Genomic DNA, 23,838 nt, shown 5'->3' with positions numbered 1-23,838 from the left:
TTCATTAAAAGATCACATATATATAATCTTTTTTTTTCAGCATGAAATGATGAGGCCTTTATAAAAACATATATATGAGAACACTTGCACTTTTAAGACCTATTGACTGCGGATCAGAAAGTCGGACTATTTTAGTGCGTTGCTTTTGTGTTAATAGAATAACAGTTTTAACAAATAGCAAGTTCTCCTCCTCCAGAGAGAATAAAATCATCTTAAACCATCACAACCTCACACAAACACTTCTCCAAAGATCAAGATTATTATATTTCAAGAAATCATTGTGCAGCCACCACAGTATGAATTTGAGACTAGTCACAATTAGTTTAATCACAAAGGAGAAAATGTAATATGTGCATCTCAGAGAAAGTGGGGACATGTGATTGATGCTTTGTGGCAGTAGAGGGTAGCATTGGTCAGGATCACAGTACTTTCAACCAAAAGGGCAAATTTAGCTTCACATTTTTCGGCCCTGTTTGAACTGATACATAGAAACAGGGTCCTGTTACACTCTCTCGGTTGGAAATATTTGCTTTTTTCAGATTCAGCTTTCTTTCATCTCTCTTTTGGCTGTATGCACACAGGTAAGAAGACTCCTAAGACTCCAACCTCTGATGTTCACACTATTCGGATACTGCCAATTAAGAGATGACAACAGATTGCTAACACTGCTGTATTGTGCGCTAAATGCAGTGTGAGAAGAGAAGAGCAGGACTGAGACACACACGGTGCCAGCTGTCCGAGTGTCTGGCCTGCTGCCGGGAAGTAGCACTTCTCTGAATGCCAAACTGATCCTTCTGTTACGTCTTGGAGAGTGAAGCAGAAGCACAGGGCTTTCCCTCAGGACTCTCTTCACCTGCTCCTGCTCCAACTTCTCACTGTTCAACATCCCGGGGCCCCACATAGCTCCGACTAGCTGTTAAATGTTGGCAGGATCTCTCAGAGGCCTGGGGAGGAAGCTAGATGGGGCGCAGGCTGATGCCCTCTGCTGGCTGAAAAAAACTAGAGCCAATCAACAAATCACTGACATACCAGCTGTTGAAATGTGTGAAGTGTAAATTATCCCTCCAAAATACATACACGGACCAAAAGGAACTTTATGTTTGTTATTTTTGTTAGGATACAGTAACAGAGGCATCAGGGGAAGCCAGTGAGGTAAATCTGAGCTGTCACTCAGATGAGAGACCACCTTTAGATTAGATTTCTGTGATTGTGTGATATTTTTACAGAATGTTTTTTTTCTTTTGTTGTTTTTTTCTTTTATTTTTCTCCTTTATTGGCTTGTTGAAAGCAAAAAGAGAAAAAGATGGGACGGCTCTTGGCTGGAATGCCTTCATAATGTCAGCTGTTGGCACCATAAACCAGGATTCCCAAATATTTTCATTTTTTTAGACCCCCCACATCCATGTGCACTTGACAATTTTTTTTATTTTACTTTATATTATGACAAGTAGGACATTATAATAAATCACACATAATTAAAATGTCTCAGATGACAGAATAAAGTTTAAGACTTATTTCCAGTGGAGTCCAAATGACAAGGTGACATCATACTATTAACTAACCAACACAATAAATACATATAACATCAAGTCGAACTTCCAAAACATGAATTATAAAAAATTATAAACACATTATAACTTAGATGATAAGTTATGAATTTCCCATAAACCATAATTGGACCTTGTTTTTAAAGTGTGGTGGTAACTTAATCCAATTCCTTCCCCAACATTTAAAGAAACAAGAAATCATGTTGTTGTTAAACCTCCAAAAGCACAAATCAGTAACACTAGAGGGAATGAGGTTCCCCAACCCTGCAGAGGAGGTATTTAAGATACTCGGGGGATAAGATGTTGTAGATACCACACTGAGATGTAGTTGTACGGCTCGACTCTTCAAGGGTAACCTCCCAATCCTTAAGGGTTCAAACCCAACATGACCCTGACCATCTTGTTCTGAGAGATCTGTAGTTTGTCTTTAAATGTTTTTGCCAGACCTTCAAACTATGAATAAACTGAGATGACAAAGCAACTTGATAATTGACCAGCAGTCTCGAACTTTCTTAATCTATAGATTCAATATGAAGATATTCAGATTCTTGTAATTCATACTGACATTTAAGTGAGATGTCATTAATATCTGAAACAAACTATTAAAAAGTCATAAAGGTTTATAAGTAGTAAGTTGCATAAAAGCTTTATTCATGGTTAGTAATTAGTTTATTAATGCGTTACAGATGATTAATAAGCTATTCAGAAGAACAGTTTGGGGTTCCCAGATAAAGAAAACTTCTATAATGTAATGTTTATCCTCTTCCAGCATCACTTTCTTATTCTTCTATCTTTTTGGCTCTTACCTTCAGGAAAATAGCTGCAGAACTGCATCGTTTGTTCAACAATTTATTAACATGACAACTGCAGATTTTATGACATATTAAAAATAAGTAACTCTCTACAGTTTTTTTCTCATCTGTGATGAATGAAATGGAAATCATTATCCCCAAAACAATGTGTGTAATTCTCATAGTTAATCTTCTCCTTGTAGTAGGTTATAAGCATTAGTTGTTACTTTCATAACGAGTTCAGATGTGTAATTGTATTTACATTGAGTTAATCTTCAAAATGGATTACACTGCTTTCATATTGAACTGTATTACTCTTATATGTGTTCATCAACATGCTCATCATGCTCAATATTTAAAATTTCAAACATGAATGTTTCATTACATTTTAGTCATCTGGTAAAGAATTCATGACAGGCCAATCTTACGTAACCACTGTAGGGGTGAAACTAAGTTTTATGATAGCACAGTTACTGAATATAAGCAGACAGATCTCAGAGAGGGACAACAGGCCTGTCATGCAGAAGGGACGATGTGAAAGTAGAGGGAGAGGTGGACACAGAGGGAGGACATGTAGGGGAGGAGTGAGGTAGATAAATCACTGTTGCCAGACTGGATCAATACAACACACCTTGTTACTAATTTTCATGAACTTGTTGTATTTGATTTGTCTTCTGTATTTTGTGAACAGAGATACAAACCTGTGAATGTCGACTTTATGTTGACACTGTAAATTTGCTCTGAGTTTTGATCCAACTGGCTGGAGAGGACTTATGACTTCACTACTGGTTCAATGTTTGTAAGCCTAAATGAGAAAATAAATACAGAGAAAAAAATGCCAGTGGATTTCAGTGACAGTTTCTGAAACATTTGGATGTCTTCATTTATGTCATTTTGGTGATAATGATGCACCGCTTGATGAATTTATTTACTTTTAACACATGAGCTGAATGATTTGAATGAGTTAAAGTGCTGAACAGGATAAATTGATGGAGTAAGTGAACTGCAATAATGATTCAGAAAATGTGCTTAAGCAATAAAGAAAACCAGTAATGGCTTATTATTGATCTATATATCCTTGATATATGTTTCATTAACTGTCATTAAGGCCATTACTTCAACTTTAAAAGCCCATAAAAGTACGATTTATTAGAAAGCAGTATCTTCAAATTTTGTGCACAGAGCAGCTTGAGAACTGAGCCACCAGCACGGTTCAGGTCTTCGCTCCTGTGTGTTTGCTCACAGAGTCGATCTCTCTGCTTCAGCTGATGTTTCCCCTGAGTGGTCTGTGTCAGTTTGCTTGGACTCTGCCTGGCAACCAAGGGAACCAAATGAACTCACAATTTGATGGTGCAACACCCACGCTGCCAGTCGGCCACCTCTTTCTCCGTAATTTTGAGCAGTTGCCACGGGAGACAGGTGACGTGGTCTTCCGTCGCTGAGGTGCTGGCGGAGGTGGTGATGGTGTTTGTGTGTATGCATGCACTTTGGTGTATGCGTGAATGCATGTGCGTATACAGGAAATATACGAGGGCTTGGAGCCTGTGTAAACTGTGAAAGAGCCGCCACGCGTCTCAGTGAAATGCCTCTCATTGTGACAGCAGCTCTGTCTAAACAGCAATTATGGTCAGAGGCCGAGCAGGGCCACTTGCATCCCTGAACGTCTCTAACAGACCCCCAACGGGACCGACAGTAAATTAGGTGAAGCTATGTCCACCCTGACAGTGAGATGCTGTAGGTCACTAAGTGAAGGTCTTTCCAAGCAGCTAGACAGGTTTCCCTTCCAAGTCTATTTAAAGTCAAGCAGAGTGACTGAAGTCATGGCCCGCTGTTAAGAACCAGTGATTTCATTGGAACCTAAATACAAGACCTGAAAAACATGGAGGAAAATCATTGTGTGAACTGAACTGCTCTGTGTAGCCGTGACAAATTCACAACGAAAACAAGGAAAAGTGGTGTGAAAGTGTGTGACATCAGTGATGTGATTGTACATGGATACATTCACCATAATCATCTTATTTTTCAAATCATCATATAGGAAACATTCAGCAGTGCCAAGTAAATTGTTTAGTTTTCAAAAATGAATTAAGATTTTTGATGATTTACGTCAACTTGGTGTGTCCACGAAGATCCACAGCAAACACTTCACATCAGAAACACCAGTGTCAAGAAGAGGATCGGCTGACTGTAGCTGTGTTTACTTACTGCCACCTTCCTGTCTATCATTACACATCACACAACAGATTAATCTCTCCTTGCAGTGGATTGCTCATCATGGGGTGTTTAAAGGAAGCCTTCCAGCTCCTGAGTGATGTGTCTAAGTGTCTGCACAGCCTTGTTAACCCTTTACTTCTGCTTTACTGGGCAGGAGGGGGCTGCAGCGGGGCTCTCACTGGGATCCTGGAGTGCGTCAGATTGTCTGCGGGCCTGTGTTTGGATAAGGCAGCATGCCCATTGTCTCTGATGCCCCAGCTGGGTCGAGGTATGCCTCCATGCTCCTGAAATAGAAAGACAGCTGAGGGCTGCCATGCATACTGAGGGAAGGGCTGGCCGAGCAGGCCGGGCCCACTGACCCAGACCACAACTTAGCACAATGAGAGACAGGGTATTGTCTGGAGCCAGAGGCTAATAGCAAAGGATTCAAACCCTCAAATGGCTCGCTAAAAGACTGATTAACTCTGCTGTGTGTTATTGTTGCCTGTGTATGAGTTGATGTCAGGGGGGTGGAGCGGGTGTGGAAGAGTAATTGGGGGCTTTAGAGTGTGTTTGTGCCACGCGTCTGCTCGTCTCCACTCTGATGAACCGATGGCTAAGACCTGAGCCCGCACAGTTGCTGCAAGGTATTGTGGGGAAGGCACGAGGCGATTACAGAAATATCCACCAGCGATGAATGCTTTGATCCAAAATGAAACACTGCTTCACCGATCTTTATATGGTTACTGGCATAGTGCAAAACAGGGATCCTAATATTTGTTCCCTCGAGCAGTCAAACTTTATTTATACAGCATTTTTCAGCACAGTAACTATCAGCTGATTTATGGAAGGAGAAAAAGAAAAGCAGGAAATAAAATAGAGCAACAAGATAATAAAAACATCTTTTTTCTGTCTTTTAAAGATGTTTGTACTGTAAAAATGTGCACAGATTGTACAGATAGATTAGTGGTTATAGAAAAAGTGGCTGCTACCGGATTTTGAATTATTACCACACGTGCACATTTTCGATTATAGATTTTTAAATGTTATAATACTTATAAACTTTATTTATATAGTATATTTTATACAATAAATTAATCTAAAAGTGCTTTAAATTAAGATTAAACAATTTAAAACAAGTTAAAAGAATGCAGACATAGATACTGATTATTATGTTGTGTTGATTGCTTCATGTTTTCATAGCTAATAATTATAGCAATAGATTTTGAATGTAAAAGCAGCAGCAGTTCATTTTACATTTTGTATACCTCTTTTGGCATTGCTGCTGCTGATGAACAGTTCCACCTGTGCATGGAGATGAAGATGGACTGTGTCGAGTACGATTCAACCCTGATGAGAATGACTGCAGTCATAATTCCCAATCCATTCTCTACATCTCGCTGCCTAAGCCTGGTGGCATTCAGTGCATGATGATCTAAAACAACTGTGACCGACCCCTAGATCAAGCCCTGATGCCCAAAATGTCGGCTCCTCGCTTGCACATCATCAACCTGACGGCCGGCCAATCCCCAGAATGAACTGAGGACTCAACCAGCATTTCGGAGTTGAGGCCCGCAGTTGGACTCCAGTAGAGTCATTTTATACGGGAAGGTAATTCAAAGCTTCACAAATGTCCAATAATCAAAACATGAGCATTAATGGGTCTGGCCACATTAGGGTCCAAATGATTTTGAAGAACACTGGGGATGTAAGGAGAGCTGTTGCTCTGAGAAGTCAGCTGTTGCAGTGGGCTGCAGTATAGCAGTGCAGAGAGATGTGCTGGGGGACGACACTAACAGTGCATGCACTTCACTATGTGTTTGTATGTGTGTGTGTTTACGTGCCGAAGTATGTGGACTTATTTAAAGCCAGCAGCTCTGGGGACTTTGGGATTCATCTCCTCCTCATGTGTTATCAGCATACCAGCTTTTCAAATGGTGCAGCGAGTGACATAGTACATAAACCAGCCTCTGCCTCTCTGAAGAGCCCCTTCAGAGTCCCAGAATAGCTCAGGCCCGTTCTATCTAACTGATGCCCAAGAAAGTTTGAGCCATCACGGCAACACCTCTCAGTCTGCCACGGCAACAGATAGCGGCATCAACAAAGATGGCTGCCTCTCAAGTCAAGACATCCATGTAGGAGTTTGTTTTCTTGTGTTTGTGTTTGTGTGCGTGTGTGTGTAGGTTGAAAGATAAGGGAGCAAACACGTTCTGTGATATTACAAGTAGACCTCTCACCTCTTAGGGTTTGTAAAAGTGACAGCGTCTGCGTCGGGAGTAGACGAATGTCTTTGACTTTTCTGTGTTGCTTTTGCAAAATTCAATGCAGCCAACAGTTAACAGTCAATCTCCCTATCAGGAATGCTGGACTCTGGCTTTGTCTATTCTGAGAAACTGTGGTCCCCTTTCCCTCCCCCCGTGCTGCACTGTCACCCTGCTCTCATACCAGGCACCAACCTCTCCCCTTGCTCTGAAGGTCAGATCTGGTGGAGCCAGAGTGTGAGAGGCGCACTGCTTATGCCAGAATTACTGGTTACACAAAATTACAGCAGCTACGTATGAAAATATAACGCACTGCACTATCAGCAGATGGTTTCCGAGATATAGCTACTTCGCATTTTCATCCGAGGCCCAAAGCGCTAAAGCCTGAGATATTGCCGTTCGTGGCTTTCTAGAGAAAATCTGAAAAAACAAAAGTTAAATTTACAATCTCTCATCTCATCTTTGGGATGAATCGACGCTCATATTTATCGGTTTTGAATTCATGTGAAGCACTTTATTGTGTGGTAGGAGCCGTGCGCCATGTTTCTCTCTATTAATATAATGTAGTATATTTATAGTAGCATGTTTAATGCCACACAGCTCCTGAAATAATCTCTTCTAAGGTTGCATCCTCTGTGGCCATACACAATAGCAAACATCCCTGTTGGCTCTTAACAACACAAAAGCAGCAGGGCAATTACTTGGAGGCCAACATGAGTTCATGAGCATCGGAGTCACCTAAAGTGGGATTAGTGGATTTGTGTTCATCAGGAGTTTGAGAGAGGATAAGAGCAATAAATACATTCCATGTATATACATATGCCTACTGGCTGTAACTTTTCTTTTACATGTTCTGCGTATATCATTTAATAGTTTTCTAAGAATATTCTGTCAAATTTCCAGTTTTTGTTTCTAGGTGTGGACACAAGTTACTGTGTTAATAGAGGCAATGATGCATCGCCCTTCAAAATCTATGGAGTGAAAAAATTCCCCCCTACAGGGATGCTCCTAATGCAACTCTCTCCCACTCCCTCGCAGTGTGTACAGTGCATAAAATAACTGGGATACAAAAATAGCCGGCTTGGGTTTAGCGCAATGACAAAAACGTAGCTTTCCTTTTGTGTCAATTGAGACAGGCGCTCAGCACCAATAGGCGTCGGAGGAGGTGGCATATGCTAATGAGGGACAAATGTGCACTGACCGTGACCTTGAGGAACACAGTATAAAGGAGGGAACATCTCGCCAAGCTGTTATTTCGTTGTGGTCGTCCTGAGGTCAGTGGAGAACTTTTTGCCTCTGTTTGGTAGGTTGATCATTACGTGTTTTTACGCGCGGGTTGGCTCCTCTTTAAAGCGTCTTATAGAGTCCTACTTTCATCACAGTAGAGTTATACCGTTTACCTTCGCTGACACGTGTGAGAAGGGCGCTCATCTTCCTCTGTCCTCTTTCTCTCCATATGCTGCTGTGTTTTTGTAGTTTTCATTTTGGTGATAGAGGATTTGCGCTCTTTACGCACAGTGTTTTCATGGCCACGTATTGTTTTTTTTTTTTTTTTGACTGCAGCTGATCTCATCCATCATTCAATAATGGAAGACTGAAGTAACAAAAACAGCTTTAGCTTTTTTTAAGAACTACTGATCCTAACAAAAAAATTGTGTTTTTCTTACCAAAGGAGTTCCACAACTTGTCTGCCTGTGTCCGGTTTTTGGGCCGGCGAGGAGTTGCCACCATGTCGCGCTTTGACATGCGGGAGTTCGGGGAGGCTGCATCGTTTTTACGCAAATCTGACCTGGAGCTGCTGACGACGCACACCGTCTCTATTGACGGTAGGCCTGATATCATTTAATCACCTAATAAGGGCACTTCAAAGAAACGCAACCTTATAGGGCAAATCACATGAAATATGTTCATATTAGAATTTAATTCAGTTTTGGACTTAATTTTAAATTGTTAACTGTCGTTAAATGATGTATAAATTCGGCCGATGGTGAGAGATACTGTAATTCTGTCTGTGCGGTTATATTTGTTTCAGATATTCAAGAAACAATTAGTATTGAAACTCGGAAAACACTCGAAATGTATCTTTTTTGTTCCAATGCAATGCTAGAAACAAATAAATTAATATTAATCAACTGTTGGATTTCTCTTTTGTTTTGGTTAAATGTTAAACAGTTGTTACTATTTTATTAACTCGTTTTTGAAAAGTTATATAAATAAATGTTTTTGATTCAATAAATACAATAACAGACTTGCTGAGATGAGTATTTTTGCCACACAGGCTGACTTCTGTAATATTTTAATTTTGTGATGATTGTCTGTATTTTTATTAGCTTCTATCATATTATATGTGTTGTGGAGAGTTTTGCTTTTGTCCAACACCCTTCCACTCAGTGATCACTTCTCTGCTGTGCTGTTAGGTAAGAAGCGAGCCTGGATCCCAGATGACAAAGAGGCTTACATTGAGATTGAGATCAAGGAGCACAGAGGTGACAAAGTCATTGTTGAGACAAAAGATGGGAGGGTAAGAGATCATCCCTCCTTACAGAAAGAAAACCTAAAATATAGACCTCAGGAGTTTTACATGTACAACACAATCCCATGATGCCTTTCTCATGTCCGCCTGTGTCCATCAGACTCTACAAGTGAAGGAGGATGACGTCCAGCAGATGAATCCTCCTAAGTATGACATGATCGAAGACATGGCCATGCTGACACACCTCAACGAGGCCTCTGTTCTTTACAACCTGCGCCGACGCTACTCTGCCTGGATGATCTATGTGAGTATCTTTTTATGGACTGATGGTGTTTCCACTCACACATGTTTCCAAAGGACATGATAATCCCCGCATTAAAATACCGAGTTTAACTGTGTGATTTTAAGTTATGTTAATTTATCAGTAGCTCTCATTTGGGGATTATAGCAGAAATTGTCAAGTTTGTTATCATAGTGAGTTGACCTTAATCTTACTGACTGGGGTCCCCGCAGACCACAGAGGTTTACTATTTGTCATATCTCACAGTTGCTTTATTCTATTTTTCCAATTTTTCATGACTTTGTCAATCAGTTTGTTTAATGACTTCATATCATTGTTTTCGGTTTCTTTAAATTAGTGTTTTTTTTTAAAAAATATCAATGCATTGGGGTCCAGTCAAAAGAAGTCTGTCAGCCATTTTGAAGGCTTTGTGGAAAGATTGTACTTGGGATAAAAGCTTCAATTTGTATTAAAGAGAAGTATTAATTTTCATTTTACACAATATGCAAATTAACTGGAACTTTCCTAAAATAATAATAAGATGTTTTGTTTTGTTTTTAAAGATGACATTAATGACATAACTAATAATGTTTTGAGAAGTAATCAGTTCACATTTTGCTATGATGGTTGTTTCTTACAGTACAGTCTTGGGGTCCCCAGGAGCCCCAGTTGGTAGTCCTTGTATTTTAAATATGTTGGGAGGATGAGGGTTAATCATGTTTGTTGTCTTCCTGTTACCTCAGACCTACTCCGGGCTCTTCTGTGTGACGGTGAACCCATACAAGTGGCTTCCCGTCTACACAGCCCCTGTGGTCGCTGCCTACAAAGGCAAACGCCGCACTGAGGCGCCGCCGCACATCTACTCCATCGCAGACAATGCCTACAATGACATGCTGCGCAGTGAGTGGTCACACATACACAAAACAATATGAAACCAGCATGCAGATACATATACCAAATATAAACACACACACACACCTGTCAGGTCTGAGTTACAAGAGTTAAGCCTTGTGTTATTTTCTCTTCATCAGATCGGGAGAACCAGTCCATGCTCATCACGTAAGTATCAACTGCTTCAAATGAATTTAGATTTTGTCTTATTGCAAGTCACACATTAGAGAAGAAACATTAGACAGCTTGTAATTATATGAGCACTGATATAATATGTAGAGTAGATTTTTCACACACAGTCGATTTTAAAGATTTTTTCTTTTCCGCTAAAGATTTTGGCTTTTCTTTTTTTCTGGCTGTTTCTCACTTTTTTCTTTTTCTTTCTCTCATGCAGTGTAATGATTTTGACTTACACTACCTTTTTAAATAGTTTTGTGACTACTTTCTACCTGTTGTATCTACACTTTGTTATTTTTCACACTCCTATAGCGGAGAATCCGGTGCTGGCAAAACTGTCAACACGAAACGTGTCATTCAGTATTTTGCCATTGTGGCAGCTCTTGGGGAAACATCTGCTAAGAAAGGAGTAAGGCCGACATGGCAACCCGTATTTTTGTTCCCCACCTCCCTTTTTCAAGCTTTTTTGCTGTATTTTATTTTTATTTTCTTCATTTTTTTTTTTTTTTTGGTCCCAGGAGTCCTTCAGTGTATTCCCTTTAAACCATATGTTTCCATACATTTTTTCTCACTGTTGAAATGGTGAATGTGAGAACTTATTACATTCATGTCTGAGTCTTTACCCTCATGTGTTGTGTAGCCACTTCCAGCCACTTCACAATGCTTTCTTATTGATTTTTGAATCATTTTTCTTTTCCCCTTTCCATGTCATTTCTTTTTTTTTTTTTTTTTTGGCTCCAAATTTTCCATTATCTTTCCCTTTGATTTTTGACTTTTCTATGTTGTTTGATGCTCATTTTTTCCTCCCCTTTTCTCCCCTGCGTTCACCACACTTCATCATATAAAACAAAGTGGCCATTGTTTTCTTTTTTTTACCACAGTTTTAACAACCAGTTTCTAATTTTCCAGTTGGTCATGATGTTCCCCTTTGATTGTGAAAGCATTATTCAGCCATTCTTGACATGATATCGCACTCACAGGCTTCTCGCCTTCTTCTTTTGCAGCAGGGTCCTGCAACTAAAACAGGGGTGAGTTAGAGTTGTGGAACATCACTTTAACATAAACTGTAAATTGTAAAAAATGATTGAAAAATGATCTTTACATTTACTGATAATTGTCACTCCTAGGGGACTCTGGAGGATCAGATCATTGAGGCGAACCCCGCCATGGAGGCGTTTGGTAATGCCAAAACGCTGAGGAATGACAACTCATCCCGTTTTGTGAGTAACAGGAATATACCTTGTGTCTTTTATATTTTATATACATTCAAATGAGCTTGATATTCTGGATATTAGTCGGTTGATTTACTGAGCATTTCATAAATATTTTTCCCACAGGGAAAGTTCATCAGGATCCACTTTGGACCTACTGGAAAACTGGCCTCGGCTGATATTGATAGATGTGAGTTAATGTTGTGAACGCAGTATTTTTAACACTACATATTTTTCTTGCTTCATGTGTAGTATGAACTCCTCTCTCTGCTCTTCAGATCTTCTGGAAAAATCCAGAGTGATATTTCAGCAGCCCGGTGAGAGGAGCTACCACATCTACTACCAGATCATGTCGCAGAAGAAACCAGAGCTGTTAGGTTTGTCACTGTGGCAGCTTTAAATATGTTTTACCTACGAGTGCAGGACTGTGACATGACTGTGTGTAAACTCTTTGTTCCAGACATGCTGCTGGTGTCGTCTAACCCGTATGACTACCACTTCTGCTCCCAGGGGGTGACCACTGTGGAGAACATGGATGATGGACAGGAGCTGATGGCCACTGATGTAAGAGCTTTTATCTAAGGGAGAGAAATTCAGCTGCATTTTAGTACAACACATCCAGTAAATCAAGTCGTGAGATCTCTTCGTCTCTGTCTTTCTGCAGCATGCCATGGACATCCTCGGCTTTCTGCCTGATGAGAAGTATGGCTGTTACAAAATAGTTGGAGCCATTATGCACTTTGGCAACATGAAATTCAAGCAAAAGCAGCGCGAGGAGCAGGCGGAAGCCGCCGGCACTGAAAGTAAGAACCAGTCACATAAGATCTGACACAAAACCAACCACTAAAAATTTTAAAACAAGCTTGTGATTGACTCGTTTTGTCCTGTTTGGTGACCAGGTGCAGACAAGGCCTCGTACCTGATGGGAGTCAGTTCAGCTGACCTCATCAAGGGCCTCCTCCACCCAAGGGTGAAGGTGGGGAACGAGTATGTGGTGAAAGGACAGAATGTTGAACAGGTGAGGAGATACATCAGTGTTTGCTTTCTGTGTTTTTTTTCATTATTTTTAAAATTGGAATGACAATGAATCGGTATTTTTCTTAGAATTTTCTGTAATGTTTATCATAGCCAATCAGGGGAGAGAGGACTTATAACTGAACAATCAATAGATCGTATAGATAAAAGCAGATCTGACACATAAAAGATACTTTACAAGGTAGTACGTGTTCAGGTTCATTTCATTCTCCAGGATGATTAGTGCGTTTATGAAGGACAGTTTCTCAGTCAATCAATACACTCTCCACACACACTAGAATCTGGTATCTAAGCAACAGGGCTTTCCTGTGTGAATGACAGCTGTATTCCTCCTGTGTGTGTGGGTGTGCATTTGTGCATTGACGCTGTAGGTTAACTATGCCGTCGGCGCTCTGGCCAAAGCCACGTATGACCGCATGTTCAAATGGCTCGTGGGACGCATCAACAAGACCCTGTACACCTCTCTGCCCCGCCAGTACTTCATAGGAGTCCTGGACATCGCTGGCTTTGAGATCTTTGAGGTAAGTAGATCCATAATGCAATTATTTTTCATATTATTATGGATGTTAAAGTTGTCTTTTTTTAAAAAAAAAAATATGAAGATCAAACTGGTTTTCTGCTTGCATGGGAATATTTTGTTTGAATATCAGCAGGTGCTCTGTTTTGTGTTTCATTTTTCTCATCAAGATGAATTATTGCAAGATGAATCTGTGTGACATATCCTCATGTTTTTCATGCTGTTCACTTCTAAACACCTGTTCCTCTTTCATCGCAGCTCAACAGCTTCGAGCAGCTGTGCATCAACTTCACAAATGAGAAACTGCAACAGTTTTTCAACCACCACATGTTCATCCTGGAGCAGGAGGAGTACAAGAGAGAGGGCATCGACTGGACCTTCATCGACTTCGGGCTGGACCTTCAAGCTTGCATTGATCTCATTGAAAAGGTGAACAAATCATTTTAGTCATGTTAGGCAAAGTTTAATCAGCTTTTCTAGACATATTATACTCACATGTTGTCATCCCTGCAGCCGCTGGGCATCATGTCCATCCTTGAAGAGGAGTGCATGTTCCCAAAGGCCACAGACAGCAGCTTTAAAGCCAAGCTGTATGATAATCACATTGGCAAGTCGCCTAACTTCCAAAAGCCACGACCAGACAAGAAGCGCAAGTTCGAGGCCCATTTTGAGCTGGTGCACTATGCTGGAGTGGTAAGAGCATTCTCACAATTAATTCTTTAATGAAGAATTCACCGCATTCACTGTTTTAAGCACATCTAATAATTTGGCTCCCACGGCTGTGTTTCACAGGTGCCATACAATATTCTTGGCTGGTTAGACAAAAACAAAGACCCGCTGAATGAGACGGTGGTGGCCTGTTTCCAGAAGTCTGCCAACAAGCTGCTCGCCTCTCTGTATGAAAATTACATCGGCTCAGACTCAGGTACAGTCAACAGGATTCTGACAGAAGATTAAAGCATATAACAGATGCCTTAATGTGGTCAAATGAATCACTCTGCTTATTATCACTCAGTCGAGTCCAAGCCTGGCGTCAAGGAGAAGAGGAAGAAGGCAGCCTCTTTCCAGACTGTGTCTCAGCTTCACAAGGTGAGACTGACACCAGTAAAAGGGTCTACTATTTAACCAGATGAATCCAGTCTTATTCTAAATAACTGTCAGTGTTTTTTGTGGTGTGAAAATGTGGGCATCACTGGACAGCTGGGACGGAGGCAGTTAAGACTTGCAGTGATGTTTAGGGCAATGATCACATGAACATCACTTTAAGTCTGTGCTGGCTCCTCTCTCATTTACATCAGCGACACTTGTGAGGAACACAAAATCCTGTGAGATGAAATGTGTTGTGTGGAGGTTCTCTAGTTATTTTTGTAAAAAAAAAAAAAAAAAAACACACACACAATAAAGTTTTTTTCATTGACTCATTAAACACAATTTGCAATGTTTGATCTTTCTTCCAGGAAAATCTGAACAAGCTGATGACCAACCTCCGCTGCACCCAGCCCCACTTTGTTCGCTGCATCATCCCTAATGAAACCAAGACTCCAGGTAACACTCAGCACAATCATCACATATCATCAGGTGCTAAACCATGGGGACTAGACTCATGTTTGAACCTGTTCTGTGCAGGGGTCATTGATTCGTTTCTGGTGCTGCACCAGCTACGCTGCAACGGTGTTCTGGAAGGCATCAGGATCTGCAGAAAGGGCTTTCCCAACCGCATGCTCTATGCTGAGTTCAAACAACGGTAAGACAAACCAGACACACAGATCACTCTGATCACTTTTTGAATATAGGACTTCAAGTGACACTGTGATCAGTCCTAAAAATCTTTTATACATTTGTGCAGCTACCGCATCCTGAACCCACACGCCATCCCAGATGATAAGTTTGTGGATAGCAGGAAAGCTGCAGAAAAGCTGCTGGGCTCCTTGGATATCGACCACAACCAGTATAGATTTGGACACACAAAGGTATGAGGCAGCAGCTTGTGTGTAACATAGAGCTATCTACATTACACCCAATCTATTTTAGGTTATGTGTTTTGATTTTATTTTAAGTGCTGTCAACCCCTGATTTAATCTTTGTTTCTTTCTTGACTTTTGGCTTCATGTAGGTGTTCTTTAAGGCAGGCCTGCTGGGTCAACTCGAGGAGCTGAGAGACGAGCGTTTGGCCAAAATCCTGACGCTGCTGCAGGCAGTCGCTCGAGGCAAGATCATGAGGATGGAGCTGCAGAAGATGATGGAAAGGAGGTAAAAGACTTTTTTCATGAACCTGAATGAATATAAAACATGTTCTCAGGCGCATGAAAGCCTTTTTGCTTTATACCTCACAAGAAGGTGAAGACATGAGTACAAAAAAAAAAAGACCTCCAACACCAGTTGCTTCTTTGAACAGGTTCAATAGCAACATGATCAGCCGCGAGCCTTTCAGCTTGTGATACACTATACCTTAGTATTCACTCCCTCGCTCTGCTATGTGTGGCATGCAAGGGCAGTGTTATCGGCGTGTGTGAGGCGTGTGCTTGCCCTTGTATGGTTACCAGGCATGTGTGTGGCCCTACTGTTAATAAGGGCCCCATCCCTCTCACACACACACACACACCCCACTCGCAGGTCTCTGGTCATTCTCTCCATCCGCTCTCTCTAAATTAAACAATGCTGACGGTGTCCTCAGAGCCAGGTGGCGACATGTGTCAAGTGGCAGCTGCTCAGGCCCTCCCTAAAAATACAACCCCCAGCCCCCTCCCTGGATGCCCGATGGCCCCTGGCCCCTTTTGTCCGCGGCGCCTGTACTTGTAAGTGAGTGCATTGATGGGATATGTGGCGGGTGACAGAGGATTAAAGCCTGCCGTTGGACAGAGGGCTTTAGTTCCTAAATAAACACAGACGCTCACCTTTGAGAGGCACCCGGCATGGAGTCATGTCAAAAATGCAATCAGCTCCCCCACCCTCATTCAGTCACCTCCTGCTCACTCAAATTCACCCTCTGAACACTGACAGGAAGTCCTTGACCAGTCTGCTCTGGATCCATATTTAGGACTGTGAGAAGTCATCCTGGGACTAAATCAATCTGGTAACCCTGTTTGGTCACAGTCATGAAACATCAAAAGCAGCATTAGGTGTATGATTTCATATTACATCCCTGGGTGTATGATTAGATACAAGAGAGTAGATACTTGCAGGATTAGTGCCAAAAATCAAGCGCCAAGGAGAAGTAACTAAATAAATAAACGGGGAACTCCAGGATAAATCTTTCTGACCTTCTTCCCTTGATATAAGTGCTCTGAACTTTATTTCTATTGGTATTAAAGCCTGATACGGCTTACGTCAGTGTTTCCCAACTTTGTTTTTCGAGCGTAACCCCACAACACTATCAGATGAGCCCAAGTACTTCAATCCCACCACCAGTCATGTTCCAAATGTGTTCATTTAAATTGATTTTGACCTGGATGTTGTTTTAGCATTACAAACTATATCAGAGTGAGTGTTGTTGCATTCTTTTTTTTTCTTTTTTACAATTGTACCATCAGTGTTAAGGTTGGTTTGGTCAGTTGGCAAATGCTATAGGTTTCAGCCATCTATCATTACTTTTTAGCTACTATTTCAACTGTTTATCCATTACTTTTAGCTATTTCACCTTTTATCTGATACTTTTAGCTAATCATTTGAACTGTTTATTTAATGCTATTACTTTTAGCTATCTATTTCAACCATTTATGTATATTATAACTGTATAGACCTCTCGGATGCTTGCTAATTAGTTGTGATGCATTGTATTATATAATACACATTATATTCAGGTGTTACAGCTGACCAAACATATATATATATATTTATAATTTTTTTTAAAAAAATTTATTGGTTAAACACACCATGGTAACTGCTGAAGTGCCTCCGGGTTTGTTTTCTAACCTGAAAATTTTAGAGGGAAAACATTCACTCTTCCCTCCATTCTTCTTCCTGTTTTCAGGGAAGCTCTGATGATTATCCAGTGGAACATCCGGGCCTTCAACGCTGTCAAGCACTGGCCCTGGATGAAGCTCTTCTTCAAGATCAAGCCCCTTCTGAAGAGCGCTGCCACAGAAAAAGAACTGGCATCTCTGAAGGAGAAGCTGATCCAGCTGAAGGAGGCTCTGGAGAAATCTGAGGTCAAGCGCAAAGAGCTGGAGGAGAGGCAGGTCAGCCTGATCCAAGAGAAGAATGACCTCGCTCTACAGCTGCAGGCAGTAAGTATTCACACATTCAGCTTTTAGAAAAGGGAACATATTGGAAGAGTATATAACACATTTCAAGTTTTTTTTGTTCTTATTTAGTTGTTTTTCTCTTCTGTCTGCCATAGGAGCAGGACAATCTGGCCGATGCCGAGGAACGCTGCGACCAGCTCATTAAAACTAAGATCCAGCTGGAGGCCAAAGTGAAAGAAATCATGGAGAGGTTGGAAGATGAGGAGGAGATGAACGCTAATATTCTCGCCAAAAAACGCAAGCTGGAGGACGAATCCACTGAGCTGAAGAAAGACATTGACGATCTGGAGATCACCCTGGCTAAAGTGGAAAAGGAGAAACACGCCACTGAGAACAAGGTGAGGAGACTGGAATAGGAGAGCAGTGAGATACCTAAAGAGGGTGCTAAGAGGCCACAGAAAGCTCCACAACACAGCCGGTGCATTGTACTGTACATGTCTGAGGGATAAAGAAAAATGCATGTGTCTTTGATTCCTTATTTCCTAAGTGTCAAATTTTGTTTCTTCTTCTTGCTTGCAGGTGAAGAACTTGATTGAAGAAATGTCAGCTCTGGATGAAACCATACTGAAGCTGACTAAGGAGAAGAAGGCTCTACAGGAGGCTCACCAGCAGACGCTGGATGACCTGCAGGCAGAGGAAGACAAAGTCAACACTCTGACCAAAGCCAAGGCAAAGCTGGAGCAACAAGTAGATGATGTGAGTTTATTTATCACTTACAAAAGCAAAACATCCTTTTTATACCATTTAGTCCACATGCTAATAGGTAACAAATTGATCAAATAAAATTATTTTTATTGTCATAATGTATACAATATACTATCTAGTAATGTGTAACATAGTTGGACCCTCCTTTTGCGAATTAGCTGGAGGGATCTCTGGAACAAGAGAAGAAGCTGCGTATGGACCTGGAACGGGTCAGACGTAAGCTGGAGGGAGATCTAAAACTCTCCTTAGAGTCTGTTATGGACCTGGAGAACGACAAGCAGCAACTTGAAGAGAAGCTGAAAAAGTAAGACTGATCATATATATATGTATATGATATAATAATATATTATTATATATTAGCAAAAAAACATCATCTTGCCTTTGAGGTTATTAAGAAGTAATAATTAACAAAAATCATTTTACTACCAGAAAAGACTTTGAAATGAATGCGATGAGCTCAAAGATTGAAGATGAGCAAGCCTTGGTCAACCAGCTCCAGAAGAAGATAAAGGAGTTACAGGTGAAGACTATTCTCTTAACCTCTGATAGAGCAGTTATGTAAGATAATTTTGATAAAGTAACCGACCATTGCTTTCTCCAGGCTCGAATAGAGGAGCTGGAGGAGGAGCTGGAGGCCGACAGGGCTTATAGGGCCAAAGTGGAGAAGCAGCGTGGTGATGTGACTCGTGAGCTGGAAGAATTGAGCGAGCGCCTGGAGGAGGCTGGTGGGGCCACATCAACCCAGATTGAGATTAACAAGAAGAGAGAGTCAGATTTTCTCAAGCTTCGGCGAGACCTGGAGGAAGCCATGCTGCACCACGAGGCCACAACAGCAGCCTTGAGGAAGAAGCACGCTGACAGCGTTGCAGAGCTGAGCGAGCAGATCGACAGCCTGCAGCGAGTCAAGCAGAAACTGGAGAAAGAGAGGAGCGAGGTCAAGATGGAGGCTGATGATCTGGCCTCCACTGTGGAGCAGCTCTCCAAAGGCAAGGTAGATAGACAAAAAAGAGGGCAAACACACTTAGAGATTTAAAATAATATGGGACCACACCAGATCAGTGTCCAGAGAATTCCCTCAAAAAGCTACAATTTCCATTTCTGGTCTGCAGGCCACTTCAGAGAAGACATGTCGCCTGTATGAAGATCAAATGAACGAGGCTAAAGCCAAGGTAGACGAGCTTCAGAGGCAACTCAATGAAACCAATACCCAGAGGGCCCGTGCTCAGGCTGAGAGCGGTAAGAAATATTAATTAATTTGATCATAAATCTTACAAACAGATTTCACAGACATGTAGGTAACATAGATACCTGCTCCCCTCGTAGCCGAGCTGGGCAGGAAGCTTGAAGAGCGGGAAGCCTTGGTCTCCCAACTCCAGCGTACCAAGAACTCCTTCGGGCAGAATGTCGAGGAACTCAAGAAACAGCTGGAGGAGGAGAATAAGGTCAGTTTCTGATCAATACATCAGTCAGTATTTGTTATTTATAGAACTGGTAGCTACCTCTGCAGAGCTTCTGAGTCCCTCCAGTTTAACAAACTGCTCTCCAACTTCATGATTGGTCTCTTAAGGCTAAGACCGCCCTGGCCCATGCGCTGCAGTCATCACGACATGACTGTGATCTTCTGAGAGAGCAGTATGAAGAGGAGCAGGAAGGCAAGGCTGAGCTGCAGAGAGCTCTGTCCAAGGCCAACGCTGAGGTGGCGCAGTGGAGGACTAAGTATGAAACTGATGCCATCCAGAGGACTGAGGAGCTGGAGGAAGCCAAGTGAGAGAGATATATTTTTACAGAATCAGATGGTAAAGAATGATCCTTTGAAGGCATGAGCATCAAATTTGTTTGCCTCTTTAATTATTAGGAAGAAGCTGGTGACACGTCTGCAGGAGGCTGAGGAGACAGTGGAGGCTTCCAATGCCAAGTGCTCCTCTCTGGAGAAGACCAAGCACCGGCTCCAGACAGAGATCGAGGACCTGGTCATCGACCTGGAGCGTGCAAATGCTGCAGCTGCTGCCTTGGACAAGAAGCAACGCAATTTTGACAAGGTACTGACAAAGAAAAGCTTGAAAAGTAATGTGTTTCCTGACAACTACTCTAGAAGATTGCTTTTACAATTGTCAAGGAAAGTACCCACTAATTAGGAAGATGAATCATAGTCTAATTAAGTTATTTGTACATCAGTCTTGTTACTTGATGACTTGGCAGGGTCAAGTATTAGTACCATGTACAACTCATGACGTTTGCACCATTAGAGCTCTGCTTTATCCTGTGAAGAAGGGATGAAATCTAAAAGCTGAAAATCCATCTCATTGCCTCTCCCAGGTGCTGGCTGAGTGGAAACAGAAGTATGAGGAGTGCCAGTCTGAGCTGGAAAGTTCTCAAAGGGAGTCTCGTGGCCTGAGCACAGAGCTCTTTAAACTGAAGAACTCCTATGAGGAGACCTTGGATCATCTGGAGACCATCAAGAGGGAGAATAAGAACCTCCAAGGTACAGTATGTGCCATTGTAGCTCACGTCATTGATACACAGTTTGAGATTTGCATTGAGACAGAGCATTCATGATCTTTACGCAAAATATAAACTACTTGTTCATCTTTACTCCCTCAGAGGAGATTGCTGACCTGTCAGATCAAATCAGTCAGGGAGCGAAGACCATCCATGAGCTGGAGAAGATAAAGAAAGGTCTGGACTTGGAGAAAAGCGAGATTCAGGCTGCACTGGAGGAAGCTGAAGTAAGTAGTTTGCTGAGTTCTCTCACTTCTCTGTTCTTGTGGTCTGTGTAAAAAAAAAAAAATCTGACTGGGGTGGCCAACAGTATATCTTCAAGCCTCAAGTGGTTTGTCCTTCTGTCTCAGGGCACTCTGGAGCATGAAGAAAGCAAAACTCTCAGGATCCAGCTGGAGCTTAACCAGATCAAGGCTGAAGTTGACAGGAAGCTGGCAGAGAAGGATGAAGAAATTGACAACCTTCGGTTAGTTTTTGTCTTTTCATGCTACTGCAGCAAATCAATGATTCTGTCCCATCAACCACCCCACATACACTCGATCCTCCTAATGTTTCTATTTACGCCTTCTAGCCGTAACCACCAGAGAACACTGGAGACTATGCAGGCCACCTTGGATGCCGAGGCCAAGTCTCGCAACGAGGCAGTGCGCCTGAGGAAGAAGATGGAGGGCGACCTGAATGAGATGGAGGTGCAGCTGGGCCACGCTAACAGGCAGGCCGCAGAGTCTCAGAAACTCCTGAGAAACCTTCAGGTCCAGATCAAGGTGAGCTCAGATTCATCGGTACATGGACTGTTTTTGTCCAATATTATTATGTTAATGTTTCATGACAATCAAAATCTCTTGCATGTACTTGACAGGACATTCAGCTGGAGCTGGATGAGACTCTTCACCAGAACGAGGAGCTGAAGGAGCAGGTGGCGGTGACAGAGCGCCGCAACAACCTGCTGGCTGCTGAGGTGGAGGAGCTCAGGGCCATGCTGGAACAAAACGACCGTGCACGCAAGCTAGCGGAGCACGAGTTGCTGGAGTCCACAGAGAGAGTCAACCTGTTGCATTCTCAGGTAAGAAAAATACATTTAAACCCAACCTGCAGTACATTTATGATATATAAATAGCTTATTTACGGTCATTTACTTTCAGTAGACAGGAAGAGGGTATGCTGTTTTCCAAGCTAGCTAGTTTTTGTGTTTGTTAGCTGAAAATATTCTTCAAAATGTAGTTCTTCTAGCCTGTTTATTACCTTCTGGTACAGCCACCCAGCTTGTACTAAGAAACCATATTGAAATCAAGATAAAATGACTTGAAAGGAGTCTTAAAATTGACTCTTTTGCTCCAGAACACAGGGCTGATCAACCAGAAGAAGAAACTGGAGATGGATCTGTCCACGCTGTCGAGTGAGGTGGACGATGCTGTGCAGGAGTGCCGTAACGCAGAGGAGAAGGCCAAGAAGGCCATCACTGATGTAAGAGATGTGCAGTTACGAAGCTCAGATTAAGTTTGTGAGTAAACTAAATCTAAAATGCAAGGGTATAAAACATCTAAATGTAAGATATTCACACTACAAGACAGCGCAAAATGTATCCTCAGGGGTGTGATAGAGATCAGAGAATGGTTGACTACATTGTGTTTATAATTATTCAGTAATTAGATCACTGCTGTAATAAATCAGCTTACATAAATACAGTCCACAGTCTGCCAGAGGCGTGTTGATGTTATTGCTGTTGGTTTCAGTCCAGTTGGAGATTACTTCATGCCCCCCCCAACACTGATCTTCTGTATTTGTAGGCAGCCATGATGGCAGAGGAGCTAAAGAAGGAGCAGGACACCTGCGCCCATCTGGAGAGGATGAAGAAGAACATGGAGCAGACCATAAAGGACCTGCAGATGCGTCTGGATGAAGCGGAGCAGATTGCCCTCAAGGGTGGCAAGAAGCAGGTCCAGAAGCTGGAGGCCAGGGTGAGAGCTGAGACACATTCATTTTTTTTATGTTGTCACTGTCCTACCTGCTAAACCTTGTAATGGGTAGAATGGGTTTGTCATATGTTGATCTTTCTGGTAGGTCAAAGAACTGGAGAATGAACTGGAATGTGAGCAAAAGAAGAGCCAAGACTATCAGAAGGGAGTGCGCAAGTATGAGAGGAGAATCAAAGAGCTCTCCTACCAGGTAAACCACCACTGCTGTTTGAACATAGATCATGCCAGGATGTATAAATTGAAAGTAGGGTAAAAGCTCACTGTGCTGTTTGTGCAGGCTGAGGAGGACAAGAAGAACCTGGTCCGCCTGCAGGACCTCATCGACAAGCTTCAGGCCAAAGTGAAGAGTTACAAGAGACAAGCTGAGGAAGCGGTGAGTCCACCATTAGAGATGATGTACTTAAGTTAGTATTAGTGTACTGTCAGTGAAAAATGATCATCATTTTTACAAAGTTCCTCCAATTCTGAAATAGTTTCCTGGTTTCTTCCTCTCTGTAGGAGGAGCAGGCAAACACCAACATATCCAAGTACAGGAAGCTCCAGCATGAGCTTGATGACGCAGAGGAGAGGGCTGATATGGCCGAATCACAGGTCAACAAGCTCCGTGTCCGCACGCGTGACCAAGGTAGCAAGGTTGGTAAACTAAACTCATGATGCAAGTCATATTACAGTACGCTGCAGAATTGTTTGACCTTTGGAAGTATTTGTTAAAATAAGCCAGTGGGCTTCGTAACAAGAACTAATCTTAGAAGAGACTGGATTTAATCCTCTGTTGAAGATGACCTCACATAGCCGTCTCATGTGATCTCCAGTGTGGTCATGAGTAACTCTATGACACTGTGTATGTGGTTGCTAATAAACACCCCTGTCTTGTGTATTTCAGCTTGCTGAATGATGTGAGGCTGAGCGTTGTGGCCAAACATATCACAGCCAGCCAGCTGCAACAGCTGTGCTCGACTGTGTGGACGCGCCCAAATAAAGACTTTTGAACCTTTAAATATGATTGTTTTTATTTTTATTTTGCAGTGTGAATGTGTG

General features: G+C 42.0%; 1 protein-coding gene and 1 long non-coding RNA gene across 5 annotated transcripts; one reads left to right on the top strand and one right to left on the bottom strand.

Annotated features, from left to right (window-relative positions):
* Nucleotides 1-297: 297 nt before the first annotated feature.
* LOC122980572 lies at nt 298-8,541 on the bottom strand. 2 transcript variants are annotated; one of them, XR_006403057.1, is made up of 4 exons: nt 8,460-8,541; nt 4,689-4,836; nt 3,040-3,143; nt 298-999 (listed from the first exon to the last, which is right to left on the bottom strand). It is a non-coding gene; the product is annotated as an uncharacterized LOC122980572 (long non-coding RNA). The 2 variants fall into 2 exon arrangements; XR_006403056.1 differs by having other exon boundaries at nt 298-989.
* On the top strand, nt 8,052-23,798 carry myh7ba (myosin, heavy chain 7B, cardiac muscle, beta a). 3 transcript variants are annotated; one of them, XM_044348703.1, is made up of 41 exons: nt 8,052-8,618; nt 9,210-9,313; nt 9,426-9,569; nt 10,289-10,445; nt 10,577-10,604; nt 10,926-11,022; nt 11,741-11,833; nt 11,951-12,014; nt 12,103-12,201; nt 12,285-12,388; nt 12,489-12,627; nt 12,724-12,842; nt 13,231-13,380; nt 13,635-13,805; nt 13,890-14,069; nt 14,169-14,301; nt 14,392-14,465; nt 14,834-14,921; nt 15,003-15,120; nt 15,223-15,346; nt 15,490-15,626; nt 17,347-17,602; nt 17,716-17,958; nt 18,140-18,316; nt 18,484-18,629; nt 18,755-18,845; nt 18,927-19,316; nt 19,435-19,561; nt 19,649-19,767; nt 19,893-20,089; nt 20,181-20,364; nt 20,642-20,807; nt 20,927-21,051; nt 21,175-21,290; nt 21,396-21,588; nt 21,684-21,887; nt 22,163-22,288; nt 22,612-22,782; nt 22,886-22,990; nt 23,078-23,173; nt 23,299-23,617. In XM_044348703.1, exons 1-41 carry the CDS (start codon nt 8,522-8,524, stop codon nt 23,452-23,454), a joined length of 5,808 nt encoding a protein of 1,935 aa, XP_044204638.1. In that variant the 5' UTR covers nt 8,052-8,521; the 3' UTR covers nt 23,455-23,617. The 3 variants fall into 3 exon arrangements, with proteins under 3 accessions (XP_044204638.1, XP_044204637.1, XP_044204636.1); XM_044348702.1 differs by lacking the exons at nt 8,052-8,618; nt 9,210-9,313; nt 9,426-9,569; nt 10,289-10,445; nt 10,926-11,022 and adding exons at nt 11,621-11,641; nt 23,684-23,798 and having other exon boundaries at nt 10,583-10,604; nt 23,299-23,433; XM_044348701.1 differs by lacking the exons at nt 8,052-8,618; nt 9,210-9,313; nt 9,426-9,569; nt 10,289-10,445; nt 10,926-11,022 and adding exons at nt 11,618-11,641; nt 23,684-23,798 and having other exon boundaries at nt 10,583-10,604; nt 23,299-23,433.
* Nucleotides 23,799-23,838: the final 40 nt, after the last annotated feature.

Source organism: Thunnus albacares, chromosome 4 (assembly GCF_914725855.1).
Source record: "Thunnus albacares chromosome 4, fThuAlb1.1, whole genome shotgun sequence".
Taxonomy (NCBI): domain Eukaryota; kingdom Metazoa; phylum Chordata; class Actinopteri; order Scombriformes; family Scombridae; genus Thunnus; species Thunnus albacares.
The sequence above is the reverse complement of the archived record's forward strand: the minus strand, read 5'-3'. Positions and strand labels throughout refer to the sequence as shown.